Genomic DNA, 13,785 nt, shown 5'->3' with positions numbered 1-13,785 from the left:
CTGTGGCACACTGCCTCTGAGGCACACTGCCTCTGTGGCACACTGCCTCTGAGGCACACTGCCTCTGTGGCACACTGCCTCTGAGGCACACTGCCTCTGTGGCACACTGCCTCTGAGGCACACTGCCTCTGTGGCACACTGCCTCTGAGGCACACTGCCTCTGAGGCAGAACTGCATGTGATGACGCCCTGAACAGCTGTTCACCTGACATGCTTCATGATGTTTGAAGGACAACAGGTGTGTTGATGGAGCTGGTCCTGGGAGGGAGACCCTGCTAGGCCACAGAACCACCTCCTCCACTAACATTCAGTCTGGCACACCTCCTCCACTAACATTCAGTCTGGCACACCTCCTCCACTAACATTCAGTCTGGCATAGCTGCTCTGACATCAACGATCAATTCTCCATTTCTTATTAACACTAAATGAATTCTCCATTTCTTATTAACACTAAATGAATTCTCCATTTCTTATTAACACTAAATCTATCTGCGTGTGTGTGTCTGCGTGCGTCTGTGTGTGTGTGTGTCTGTGTCAGGAGTGTGAGCATGATAGACATGCGCTGTGAGGAGGATGCTATGCTGCAGCCCCACAGCCAGACCCGCCACCAGCTCCTCCACCAGCAGTACCAGCACATGAAGGAGGACGAGGACCACTGGCAGGACGTGAGTGCTGCTGCAACACACACTCTGAACACACACTCTCTGAACACACACACACTCTCTGAACACACCCTCTGAACACACACCCTCTGAACACACACACCCTCTGAACACACACCCTCTGAACACCCTCCCTCTGAACACCCCCCTCACGGCTGCGGCTGGTTCTGGTGCTGGTAGGACCTGGCCAGGTGGAAGAGCAGGAGGAGGAGTGTGTCTCAGGACCTGATCAAGAAGGAGGAGCAGAGGAAGATGATGGAGCAGCTCATGACAGGAGCAGGCTGCACCTCCCAGAGGAGGAAGAGTATCAAGACCTACAGGGAGATCGTAGAGGAGAAGTAGGTCATCACCGCTCTCCACACTACAGGACACACTCACTGTCTTTCCTCACTTATCCTGCACTGAAGATGACACCTGTCTCTCTCCTCTCATCTCTCCTCTCATCTCTCTCTCCTCTTATCTCTCTCTCCTCTCATCTCTCCTCTCATCTCTCTCTCCTCTCATCTCTCTCTCGTCTTATCTCTCTCTCCTCCTGTCTCCTCTCTCCTCCTCTTTCCTCCTGTATCCTCCTCTTTCCTCCTGTCTCCCCTCTCTCTTCCTGTCTCCTCTCTCTTCCTGTCTCCTCTCTCTTCCTGTCTCCTCTCTCTCCTCCTGTCTCCCCCCCTCCCTCAGAGAGCGCAGGGAGGATGAGCTTCGCCAGGCGTACCGTAGTGCCCGCACCCCCGAGGAGGCTGCGTCTGTCCTCCACCGCTACGCCCTCCGCTTCACCATCAGCGAGGCGGTGCTAGAACGCCTGCAACTCCCCAGGCTGCTGGACCGCAGCACCTCCGCCGACCCCTCCCTGGCCTCCTCACCCCTCTCCCCCGCCGACCCCTCCCTGGTCTCCTCACCCCTCTCCCCCTCCCCCAATGACCCCGACGGCCCCCTCAGGTACCTGAGGCAGCAGTCCCTGCCGGCGCCGCGCTTCACCGCCATGGTGGAAGCCCAGCTGGAGGGCTTCGCCCCGGCCGACGCCCACCGGCCCCAGATCCGCTCCCCTGACCGCCGCGCCCTGCCCCGGGCACTCTCCCCCAAGCCTGTGCCTCTGCTGACGCCCCAGCCTTACCTCCAGAGCAAGCCCACGCTGGCCAGCCTCCCCACGGGCAAGGTGAGTCCCCCTAGTAGCCCTGACTCCTGGTAGCCCTGACTCCTGGTAGCCCTGACTCCTGGTCTCCTGGTAGCCCTGACTCCTGGTCTCCTGGTAGCCTTGACTCCTGGTAGCCTTGACTCCTGGTCTCCTGGTAGCCCTGACTCCTGGTCTCCTGGTAGCCCTGACTCCTGGTAGCCCTGACTCCTGGTCTCCTGGTAGCCTTGACTCCTGGTCTCCTGGTAGCCCTGACTCCTGGTCTCCTGGTAGCCCTGACTCCTGGTCTCCTGGTAGCCTTGACTCCTGGTCTCCTGGTAGCCCTGACTCCTGGTCTCCTGGTAGCCCTGACTCCTGGTCTCCTGGTAGCCTTGACTCCTGGTCTCCTGGTAGCCCTGACTCCTGGTCTCCTGGTAGCCTTGACTCCTGGTCTCCTGGTAGCCCTGACTCCTGGTAGCCCTGACTCCTGGTAGCCCTGACTCCTGGTCTCCTGGTAGCCTTGACTCCTGGTCTCCTGGTAGCCCTGACTCCTGGTCTCCTGGTAGCCCTGACTCCTGGTCTCCTGGTAGCCTTGACTCCTGGTCTTCTGGTAGCCCTGACTCCTGGTCTCCTGGTAGCCTTGACTCCTTGTCTCCTGGTAGCCTTGACTCCTGGTCTCCTGGTAGCCTTGACTCCTGGTCTCCTGGTAGCCTTGACTCCTGGTCTCCTGGTAGCCTTGACTCCTGGTAGCCTTGACTCCTGGTCTCCTGGTAGCCTTGACTCCTGGTCTCCTGGTAGCCTTGACTCCTGGTCTCCTGGTAGCCTTGACTCCTGGTCTCCTGGTAGCCTTGACTCCTGGTCTCCTGGTAGCCTTGACTCCTGGTCTCCTGGTAGCCTTGACTCCTGGTCTCCTGGTAGCCTTGACTCCTGGTCTCCTGGTAGCCTTGACTCCTGGTCTCCTGGTAGCCTTGACTCCTGGTCTCCTGGTAGCCTTGACTCCTGGTCTCCTGGTAGCCTTGACTCCTGGTCTCCTGGTAGCCAGGAGACTCCCCACTTGACTCCAGGACTTGTGTCCTGGAGTCAAGTGTGCTCTCCTTGTGTGCCGCTACCAGACTGTGTAAATGCCATCAGAATACCAGCAAGTAGCCATGGAGATCCAGCTTTTAACCCCTAGCCTCTAACCCCCAGTTTCCACCCCTAGCCTCCACCCCCTAGCCGCCAGCCTAGGATCGCCGCAGACCTTATATTTTCGGAGGTCGGCTGCGACGGTCCCCTTCTGCCCCCCCCCCCCCCCCCACCCCAGGATCCTGATCCTCTCCAGCACCGTCCCGGCCGGAGGCGAGGCCATCTTCATGGGTGATTCGGGGCAGAAAGAGAGCTAAGCTCTGGGCTGGAATGTGTGTGCCAAGGCCTGAGGAGTCCGGGGGCTGAATGGAGGCCTCTGTTCCGTATTGACATAAGAGGCCGAAGAGGAGGGCTCTCTCAACGTGAAGTGGGCTCCCAGCAGACAAAGAGGCCCGCACAGGCCGACTGAAGAGAGGGGGGGGGGGGAGAGGCGAGGCGAGGCAGCAAGACAGCCGACTGAAGAGAGGGGGGGGGGGGGGGGAAGAGGTGAGGCAGCGAGGCAGCTGACTGAAGAGAGGGGGGGGGGAGAGGCGAGACAGCGAGGCCCTCCATTCACTGTGCCTTCCTCCTGCATCTAGAGTTACTGCTCTCTCTCCCCTCCTCACACATACATCAGCACCCTTTCATCCAGCCCCGCGTACTGCCAGGGCCTGCCTGCCTGGCCCAGATGAGGGCAGGGGGCTGGGATGGGAGTTTCATTTTATGCATTTTAGCAGACGCTTTTATCCAAAGCGACTTCCAAGAGAGAGTTTTTACAAAAGAGCACAGGTCACTGATCATAACAGTTCACCTTTTCAGGGATGGGCTGGAGAGTTGGTGGGCTTCTACTACAATAATACTAGAGTACTACATCCGTACTACATCTGTACTACAATAATAGCGACAGTCCTTCATGACGGCAGTTATTAAGTGTCTCCCCCACCCTGTGTCCCCCCCTGTCTCCCCCACCCTGTCTCCCCCACCCTGTCTCCCCCACCCTGTCTCCCCCACCCTGTCTCCCCCACCCTGTCTCCCCCACCCTGTCTCCCCCACCCTGTGTCCCCCCCTGTCTCCCCCACCCTGTATCCTCCCGTCTCCCCCACCCTGTATCCTCCCGTCTCCCCCACCCTGTCTCCCCCCCCCTGTCTCCCCCACCCTGTCTCCCCCCCCCTGTCTCCCCCCCCCTGTCTCCCCCACCCTGTCTCCCCCCTGTCCCCCCCACCCTGTCTCCCCCCCCTGTCTCCCCCACCCTGTCTCCCCCCTGTCCCCCCCACCCTGTCTCCCCCACCCTGTCCCCCCCCCCCTGTCTCCCCCCCCCTGTCTCCCCCACCCTGTCTCCCCCCCCCTGTCTCCCCCCCCCTGTCTCCCCCACCCTGTCTCCCCCCTGTCCCCCCCACCCTGTCTCCCCCCCCCTGTCTCCCCCCCCCTGTCTCCCCCACCCTGTCTCCCCCCTGTCCCCCCCACCCTGTCTCCCCCACCCTGTCCCCCCCCCCCTGTCTCCCCCACCCTGTGTCCCCCCTGTGTCCCCCACCCTGTGTCCCCCACCCTGTGTCCCCCCCTGTGTCCCCCCCTGTGTCCCCCCCACCCCCTCAGACGGACAGCTTGCTGCGTGTGAACGGGGATGTGGGTGTTGATGACTCCATCACCCCCCACAGCGATGGCATCCCTTCCCCCCTGCTGTTCCACCCCTCCCCTGCCACGGCCACGCCCACGGCCACGCCCACGGCCACACCCACGGCCACGCCCTCCCCCCCTCACAGCCCCGCCCCACCTGCTGAGGTCCAGACGGGCGGCGGCAAGACCGACGCCAGCGAGGCTCCGCCCTCCTCTCTGCTCTTGGTGAGACCCTCCTTACTTGCTAGATCAATATTATTTCTTGTCATGCACAACAGACGTCAGCTAGTCTACCATGGAGCAAGGCAGAAGGAAACGAGATGTATTTATTTTTGTTGAAAAAACGTGGTGGTGTGTGAAAACAGGTGTGTAAAAAGGATTCAAACTAAAAGTTTCAAAAGGTTGAAAAAATTATTTTAAAAAGATTTCCCCCAAAAAAAGTGTTTTGTGTGTGAGTTTTGAAAAAATATATTTTTGAAGAAATAGTTTGAAAAAAAAGTTTTGAAAAAAAAGATGGCAAAAAAAAAAATCTCCAAAAGGCAAATCCTTTTTGTGTTGTGTTGTGTGTGTGTGTGAAAAAACGTGCCTGTGTGTGTGTGTGTTCCAGCAGGGCCCAGAGGAGGCAGGAAGCCCAACCGAAGCTCCTCTCAGGAAGGAGGCGGAACCAACACAAGTCCCGCCCACAGGTCTGAGCACATCCGTCACCTAGGTTACCAGCCAGGCTTACACGCTGCTTGCCTGACCTCTAGTGTCGGCTTGTAGAAAGGAGAAAATCCTGTTAGAACTCTGCACGTCTGATCCTTGATCTTCTGTGGTACTTTCTACATGCTTTCTTGAATGTTGCTTTGGATGAAAGCTAAATTAATCCTATAAAGTATAAATGTCAAGGTGGTATTTTGTTTGTACTTTCTATAACGCCAGGTATGAAGTGATGTCCTTGTGTTTTCAGAAACGGTTTTGAAGAAGCCGGAGGAGGCTAGTTTGAGCATCTCTGCTCCCAGACAGATCCCAGCTGTCACCTGCTCTGTCCAATCAGAGCACACCACACAGCAAGCCCCACCAATGACCTCTCAGGTGAGACCCCCCCACCACCACCACCACCACCAGGAAGCACCCAGAGACAATCATTGACTTAACTCTCATCATTTGGCTAATGTGTGTGACCTCAGGTCAGGGGGAGTGTAGCGGAGGAGCCTGGCAGCGTGAAGGAGGCTGTGGTCTTGGCTGGTCCAGGACCTGCTGCTGCCAGTGACCCAGGAACAGGTAACAGCTGCCTTCCTTCTGTCTCTGCTGTGTCTGGATGCAACAAACTCCGCTGATCCCCCTGCTCCCTCTCCTCAAGCCTTTAGCTCGCGGCGCTACTCCTGTCTCTGTTCTGCTACCCCATCCTCCTCTCTTTCCTCTCTTTCCTCTTTCAAACATTTGCTGCTTTTCGGGAAGCCTCTGTGCTTCTGACCCTAGCGCTGGCATGAAACATGATTGCTTCTGACCCTAGCGCTGGGATGAAACATGTTTGCTTCTGACCCTAGCGCTGGGATGAAACATGATTGGCTGTTGAAACATGATTGGGGTTTAAAGGAGTGATTTGAACGGGATTTTGGGGTTCGGAAGTATTCCTCTTCTGCTTTCAGTTTTCATCCCAGTTATTGCTTTTGATATCTTTCCTTCCTTCCCTCCCTCCCTCCCTCCCTCCCTCCCTCCCTCCCTCCCTCCCTCCCTCCTGCTTGTTCTTGCTATAGAGCTGGCTAGCACTGCCAGATCTCCGTCGGCAACCGATAACCCTAGGTTACGCTGGGAGTTCTTCGCCCCTCCAGGTAAAGCTCTCACTGATCGGTTGAGCTCACCTGTAACTCCTCCCCTCGGGCACTCATGAACAGGGTTCCCCCTGCATTTCCCCAGGGGCGGGTAACAGCTCTGGAAACCAAATCCTTGTTTCATCGTTCATTTTCAGACTCCTGTGTGTTTGCATCATGGTTTGGTAGTTATGGCGTTTATTGTTTTCATCAACATAACTGTGCATTTTGGAGCACATGCACAGGATTCTTCCACACAAAGTGACTTCTCCTCGTTAGTCCTGAATGTTGAGTTGTTGTCAAAGCATCTTTCTGACCATGCAAGTCAGTGTGCTGACTAGGCAGAAACCTGCTCTGCAACAAGACACTTTTTGTCATTTATTTTGTATACTTTGTTCTGTAATTCACACCTCTACCCCAACCCACCCTGCCTGTTTGTCCTCCAGTCATCTGTTCTCTAAACTCCTCCTTTCTCCCCCCCCCCCCTCCCCCCCCCCCGCCGTCCATCCATCACAGAGCTTTTACATGTCACCTAGACAGCAGGTCACCCTGTCTGCCTCTTAGTCCATCTGGTGTCTGTCAGCTAGCTGATTTCCTGTTTACCTTGTTGCTGTGTTACAGAGATAGCAGAGAAGGATCATGGGAAGGTGAGTCCTTTCTCTTTCTACGGTTGCTACCAGTTGTTCTCAGGAGGTGACACCAGTTGATATCGTCAACGTGCATCATATCATTTACATCCTTCACACAATATGTACATTCACACCAAAACAAATGAATGTTAAATATTTTATTACTCATTATATTATTTTGTGTTGGTGACGTTGGGCTTATCAGGACAAGCTTTCATTGGTCATTAAACACACAAGTTCATGTTTTGATGTAATGATGTAATGATCGACTCGACCACAGGGGGATGATGTAGGAAGTCCCCATATACCTCTTTCTCTCTCGTCTCCCTTCACCTCCTCACTCTCTCCCCTTCCTCTCTCTCCCCTTCCTCTCTCTCTCCCCTTCCTCACTCTCTCCCCTTCCTCACTCTTTCCCCTTCCTCTCTCTCTCCCCTTCCTCACTCTCTCCCCTTCCTCTCTCTCTCCCCTTCCTCACTCTCTCCCCTTCCTCTCTCTCTCCCCTTCCTCACTCTCTCCCCTTCCTCACTCTCTCCCCTTCCTCACTCTCTCCCCTTCCACTCTCTCTCCCCTTCCTCACTCTCTCCCCTTCCTCACTCTCTCCCCTTCCTCTCTCTCTCCCCTTCCTCACTCTCTCCCCTTCCTCTCTCTCTCCCCTTCCTCTCTTTCTCCCCTTCCTCTCTCTCTCCCCTTCCTCTCTCTCTCCCCTTCCTCTCTCTCTCCCCTTCCTCTCTCTATCCCCTTCCTCACTCTCTCCCCTTCCTCTCTCTCTCCCCTTCCTCTCTCTCTCCTCTCTCCCCAGTAGGGTTTGTAGGGCTAGTGAGCGAGTAGTGCTGCCAGACCAACTGTTTCTGTCTCCTCTGTTTCCTGCTTGCGTGTGAATCATCTTTCTGTGTGGTGGGTGTGCATGTACGTACATGCTTCTGTGTGTGTGTGTGTGTGCCTGTCTGTGTGTGTGTGCCTGTCTGTGTGTGTGTGCCTGTCTGTGTGTGTGTGTGCCTGTCTGTGTGTGCCTGTCTGTGTGTGTGCTTGTCTGTGTGTGTGTGTGTGTGTGTGCGGGGTCCTGTCAGACGGCAGCCCCCGGGTTGCCCCTGGCGACGCGTCCAGGCCGCTGGTCGCGGGACCCTGAGGAAGAGAGGAGGCGTCAGGAGAGCTGGCAGAGAGAGCAGGAGCGCATGCTGCAGGTACCCACCCCCCAGACCCCCCGCAAAGGCCCCACGGTGACCCCACGGTGACCTGGGTTAGTCTGGGCAGGCATGCTGCAGGTACCCACCCCCCAGACCCCCCGCAACCTTGCAAAGGCCCCACAGTGACCCCACGGTGACCTGGGTTAGTCTGGGCAGGCATGCTGCAGGTACCCACCCCCCAGACCCCCCGCAACCTTGCAAAGGCCCCACAGTGACCCCACGGTGACCTGGGTTAGTCTGGGCAGGCATGCTGCAGGTACCCACCCCCCAGACCCCCCGCAACCTTGCAAAGGCCCCACAGTGACCCCACGGTGACCTGGGTTAGTCTGGGCAGGCATGCTGCAGGTGACCCCTCCATGACCTGGGCTAGTGTGGGCCAGCATTGTGCTTCCAGAACACCTTAGAGTGAGAGTGGGCTTGTTCACGAACACAACCTGAGCCTCAGACAGAAGGCTGTTATCCTGTGTGCTGTGTCATCACAGATGATAGGAGCTTGAGCGTGCTAGCGTGCTAGCATGCTAGCATGCTACTGCCCCAACCCACACAAAGCAGTTGCTGCTCATCCCCGCTAATCACAGCTAGCTGAGCTCCAGCATGCTAAAGCCAGCATCTGCATGTTTGATAAACACAGTGAAAAGACTCCCCTCTAAGGACGGTAAACACGTTAACCCAAGCTTGGCTGCTCCCTGCTAGCATCACGCTACGCTAGCATCAGCCTGTCCTGCCTGCACCTCACTCTGCCCACCAGATGGAAGCACTGAGCAGTGAAAGTGAGCCTAGATAGGTCAGTCACACACTCCCGGTACACCCCCTGCTGCTGCCACCCCCTCTCGCTGGCCTCCTCCACCTCCCTTCACATGGTGCATCTCACAAGACTCTGGCGGCCATCTTTCCCTGTCTCCTTTCCTCATTTCCTGAAGGGTGGGTACGGGCTAGTACTCACTCAGGAGGTGAGACAGGGTGGGTAGGGGCTAGTACTCACTCAGGAGGTGAGACAGGGTGGGTACGGGCTAGTACTCACTCAGGAGGTGAGACAGGGTGGGTAGGGGCTAGTATGCAGCAGGAGACTGAGACACAACCTCAGTTGAATGGCTGATGCATGGATCTCCTTCACCTCTTCCTCCCCTCCTACCTCCCTTCTCCTCTCACCTCTTCCTCATCCCTGCATGCTGCTCCTCCTCCTCGCATGGTCACCGTTGTCTGATCTGTCGTCTCTATACGAGGACAGTCTCTCAGTCCTGTCCTGTGTGTGTGAAGACCGTACCACCTCCCAGACTCCCTGCCTCCAGACACTGTACAGTGTGTGTGTGTGTGTGTGCGCGTGTGTGTGTGTGTGTGTGTGGCCGTGCTGACAGGAGAAGTATGAGCGGGAGCAGGAGAAGCTGAAGCAGGAGTGGGAGACGGCCCAGAGGGAGGTGGAGGAGGATGAGAGGAGGCACCATCAGGAGGTGAGGGGCTGGCATGGTGTGGGAGGAAGCAGTGTACATTTGCTTTGAAGCGAATCCTTGTTGTTGTGTGTGTATTTGTCTACATACACTGACTGCCCCTCTCTCTCTCTCCCCTCCACCCACAGGAGCAGAGGATACTAGAGGAGACTGTAGCCCCCCTTACCCCCCTCTCCCCCCTCCCCTCCTCCCTGCCTCCACTCGCATTCTGCCTGCCCCCCCTCCCCTCCTCCCTGCCCCCGCTCCCCTCCTCCCTGCCCCCCCTCCCCTCCTCCCTGCCCCCCCTCCCCTCCTCCCTGCCCCCCCTCCCCTCCTCCCTGCCCTCTTCCCCCTCCTCCATGCCCTCTTCCCTCTCCTCCATGCCCCCCCTCCCCTCCTCCCTGCCCCCGCTCCCCTCCTCCCTGCCCCCCCTCCCCTCCTCCATGCCCTCTTCCCTCTCCTCCATGCCCCCCCTCCCCTCCTCCATGCCCTCTTCCCTCTCCTCCCTGCCCCCCCCCAGCATGGGGCAGCTGTCCTCCTCCTCTGACCCCCAGGGCCCCCTCGTCCGGTCGCTGGCTGACTGGGAGGGAAAGCAGGAGCTGCTGGAAGGACCGCCGGTGAGATCACAAGTCACGCATCAACCATTACGCCATTATCATATTATACTATCTCTACGGACCAGGGACCAGGAGCTGGACCTTTCCTTATCTGTCCCTCTCTCTCCCTGTTCTTCTCTCTCTTTCACACTGTCTTTCTTCCTCTTGTCTCTCCTTCCATCTCTTCTATCCCTCTCTTCTTCTCTCCCTCTCTCTCCCCCCCCCTCCCTCCCTCCAGACTGGCAGTCTCGACAGCGTGGAGTGGAGGAGGAGAGACGGCAGGAGCAGTGACATCAGCACTGCGGACGAGAGCATGAGAACAGGAAAGGGGTCAGTCTAAAGATGGAGGAACTTCCTGTCTTTAACCACTCTCATGACTTGAAATCCAGTTTTGCATTTTAAAGTGTGTGTATTTGTCTTTTTTACACCTGAAATGAGATCCCTCTCACCTCCCCAGGTCGTTCAGTCAGAACAGCAGCCAGTCGGAGATGATTATGCAGGACCTGCAGAACGGCCAGAGGCCCCAGCCCCAACCCCAGCCCCAACCCCAGCCCCAACCCCAGCCCCAGCCCCAGCCCAAGACCCCTAACAGGAAACAGCAAGAGGTCTCGCTGGACTGCACCAAGCCCAGCCGATCAAATGGAGACAGAAGGTGTGTGTGTCTACTCACAGATTATATCCCCTGTATCATCCACACGTTTTGACACTGATTTGTTTTACATTACATTTTACATTTAGTCATTTAGAAGACGCTCTTATCCAGAGCGACTTACAGTAAGTACAGGGACATTCCCCCGAGGCAAGTAGGGTGAAGTGCCTTGCCCAAGGACACAACATCAGTTGGCACGGCCGGGAATAGATTTATTGTTGTTTCATGCCTTCCATCTCCAGTTGAGTTTTGACCTGAACACAGACCACCACTAGATGGCAGATGTGCCTTCTCAGCGAGCGTATTGCTGGGCTGCTGTCATGTTGCATGTTGCTCTCCACCTGTAGGTGTGCTTCTGTTGAGAAGGTGGAGCCCAGTCCATCCAAGTCACCCACACCCTCACCCTCATCCTCAGACACGCAGCCCCCGTCTCCCAGCAGGTACTCACCGCTGCCACCGGGGAGGGGGGCACACTGCTCATTTTTGAGCGGTGTGTTCACGATGATAATATGTTCGTTTAGCAAACGCTTGTATCCAAAGCGACGTACTTGGGGGTGGGGGGGGATTTGAACCCACGACCACTTGCTTTGAAGTCATTGTTGTCCTGTTGGTCATCTTTTAAATGTTCCCCTCTGCCTTCGATGCTTGAGGTCCGCACCTCACCTGCCTGTGTCATCCTGTTTTGCTCTGTGGAGTTTATTTGATTTATGTATTGACTTATCTGTTTTTATGATACTGACCTAAGCAAAATTAGTTTCCCTTTGCGGACAATAAAGAACACGTATGTTTGCAGGTCAGTCAGTGGGAAGAAGCTGTGCTCCAGCTGTGGTCTCCCGCTGGGCAAGGGGGCGGCCATGATCATAGAGACCCTCAGCCTCTTCTTCCACATCCAGTGCTTTAAGGTCAGCGCCCCCTGGAGGACTAGGAGGGACATGGAAAGCACACCACTTTAGATATTTCTATATTCTCTTTGTTCAAATTCATTTAATCTGTTTTTGGCATGAATGTCACAATAACAATGTTGCCAAGGCATCAACTTGTTCCTCTCTCTTCCCCTCCCTCTCTCTCTTCTGTTTCTCTCTCTCTCTCTTCCCCTCCCTCTCTCTTCTGTTTCTCTCTCTCTCTTCCCCTCCCTCTCTCTCTTCTGTTTCTCTCTCTCTCTTCCCCTCCCTCTCTCTCTTCTGTTTCTCTCTCTCTCTTCCCCTCCCTCTCTCTCTTCTGTTTCTCTCTCTCTCTTCCCCTCCCTCTCTCTCTTCTGTTTCTCTCTCTCTCTTCCCCTCCCTCTCTCTCTTCTGTTTCTCTCTCTCTCTTCCCCTCCCTCTCTCTCTTCTGTTTCTCTCTCTTCCCCTCCCTCACTCTCTTCTGTTTCTCTCTCTCTCTTCCCCTCCCTCTCTCTCTTCTGTTTCTCTCTCTCTCTTCCCCTCCCTCTCTCTCTTCTGTTTCTCTCTCTCTCTTCCCCTCCCTCTCTCTCTTCTGTTTCTCTCTCTCTCTTCCCCTCCCTCTCTCTCTTCTGTTTCTCTCTCTCTCTTCCCCTCCCTCTCTCTCTTCTGTTTCTCTCTCTCTCTTCCCCTCCCTCTCTCTCTTCTGTTTCTCTCTCTCTCTTCCCCTCCCTCACTCTCTTCTGTTTCTCTCTCTCTCTTCCCCTCCCTCTCTCTCTTCTGTTTCTCTCTCTCTCTTCCCCTCCCTCTCTCTCTTCTGTTTCTCTCTCTCTCTTCCCCTCCCTCACTCTCTTCTGTTTCTCTCTCTCTCTTCCCCTCCCTCTCTCTCTTCTGTTTCTCTCTCTCTCTTCCCCTCCCTCTCTCTGTATGCCCCCCCCCCCCCCAGTGTGGGGTGTGTAAGGGCCAGTTGGGGGATACCAGCACAGGGACAGATGTGAGGATCAGGAACGGGCTCCTCAACTGCCACCAGTGCTACATCCGCTCTCGCTGTGAGTAGAGGGACTACGCGTGCGCACACGCATACATATATTTATATATACACACACATACAGTATACACACACACAAATATATACAGTATGTACACTCATTCTGAGAAGTGATATTTGCTCCCTCTATGCCTCTCTGAGAAATAAACATCAATATTAAAATGTATTTTTACTGCATGTCAGCATGGCCTGTATTAGTAGTAAATATCTCCTCCTTTATGGAGAGAGCCCTGTGACTCCACCTGTCCCCTCTGAAAGGTTCCAGACATGAGGTGACTACACCAAACACTCACTCTCTGATTCCATCTTTCTCTCCAGCTGCAGGTCAGCCCACCACATTGTGACGACGTGATCTGGTCCTGAAGCACATGGATCCCAGAGGTCTCCTTCCCTCCTGATGACCACCAGAGTCTGTGTTCCTCCAAGCCCAGTCTGAGATCACAACCTCGTCCACATCCCACACCCCACCCACTACATTAAAGGCCACAAAAGGACTGGCATGTAAAGTGATGTGCATCTAATCTGATTTGACCCTGTGGATATTGTTGTTCCTGAATGATCACGATTGCAGCGCAGAATGTATACCTTTTGTCTAGTGCAACCGCAAGATCTTTCGAAGAGGGCGGCCATTTTGAATTGGAGGTTGGATGCTGTTCAGACGTCCATCTCTTTCACCTCAAAACTGTCTAGAAAATGAAAACACCAAAGTCCCCTGAAAAACGTACAAAAACATAGGTGTAAGGAAACTCTTTCTTGGAATTAATTAATCTCTGGTATCCAGGACGCAACGTTTGAGTCTTTCGTTTGTTAACTAATAGTTAAAGATTCTTGTTTGGTCGATAAAGGGTTAGATCGTCCTTAATTCAAATTGTGTAATGGAAGTAAATTCCATTTTAATTACTTTTTCTCCTAGTAATGATTTTTTTTTTGTCCACAGATGGATTGAATTTTGGAGCTTAAATGATAATGCTGCCTTGAATATTTTTTCGGTAGCTCTTATGTTTTCTTCTTGATTTCTTAGGCCTAAATGCTATTAAAAAAATACATGCTTGTAGATTGATCGTAGATTAAAATAACATGCACTTTGCCCCAGCAGCGCCATG

At 54.9% G+C, this 13,785-nt stretch overlaps 1 protein-coding gene across 1 annotated transcript in view; it reads left to right on the top strand.

Annotated features, from left to right (window-relative positions):
* limch1b (LIM and calponin homology domains 1b) overlaps positions 1–13,785 on the top strand; it is a 74,027-nt gene extending 60,242 nt beyond the window's left edge. Inside the window, exons 12-30 of the mRNA XM_062477201.1 lie at positions 538–664; positions 842–999; positions 1,334–1,808; positions 4,461–4,706; positions 5,089–5,167; positions 5,431–5,555; positions 5,651–5,744; positions 6,221–6,295; positions 6,896–6,921; positions 7,971–8,084; positions 9,443–9,535; positions 9,661–9,707; positions 10,011–10,128; positions 10,346–10,437; positions 10,565–10,759; positions 11,104–11,196; positions 11,550–11,658; positions 12,581–12,683; positions 13,001–13,785. Of these exons, the coding sequence (XP_062333185.1) occupies positions 538–664; positions 842–999; positions 1,334–1,808; positions 4,461–4,706; positions 5,089–5,167; positions 5,431–5,555; positions 5,651–5,744; positions 6,221–6,295; positions 6,896–6,921; positions 7,971–8,084; positions 9,443–9,535; positions 9,661–9,707; positions 10,011–10,128; positions 10,346–10,437; positions 10,565–10,759; positions 11,104–11,196; positions 11,550–11,658; positions 12,581–12,683; positions 13,001–13,026 (2,395 nt within the window). The 3' untranslated portion in view covers positions 13,027–13,785. The remainder of the gene's footprint in view (positions 1–537; positions 665–841; positions 1,000–1,333; positions 1,809–4,460; positions 4,707–5,088; positions 5,168–5,430; positions 5,556–5,650; positions 5,745–6,220; positions 6,296–6,895; positions 6,922–7,970; positions 8,085–9,442; positions 9,536–9,660; positions 9,708–10,010; positions 10,129–10,345; positions 10,438–10,564; positions 10,760–11,103; positions 11,197–11,549; positions 11,659–12,580; positions 12,684–13,000) is intronic.

The sequence above is a fragment of the Osmerus eperlanus genome, chromosome 13 (assembly GCF_963692335.1).
Source record: "Osmerus eperlanus chromosome 13, fOsmEpe2.1, whole genome shotgun sequence".
Classification (NCBI taxonomy): domain Eukaryota; kingdom Metazoa; phylum Chordata; class Actinopteri; order Osmeriformes; family Osmeridae; genus Osmerus; species Osmerus eperlanus.
The sequence above is the reverse complement of the archived record's forward strand: the minus strand, read 5'-3'. Positions and strand labels throughout refer to the sequence as shown.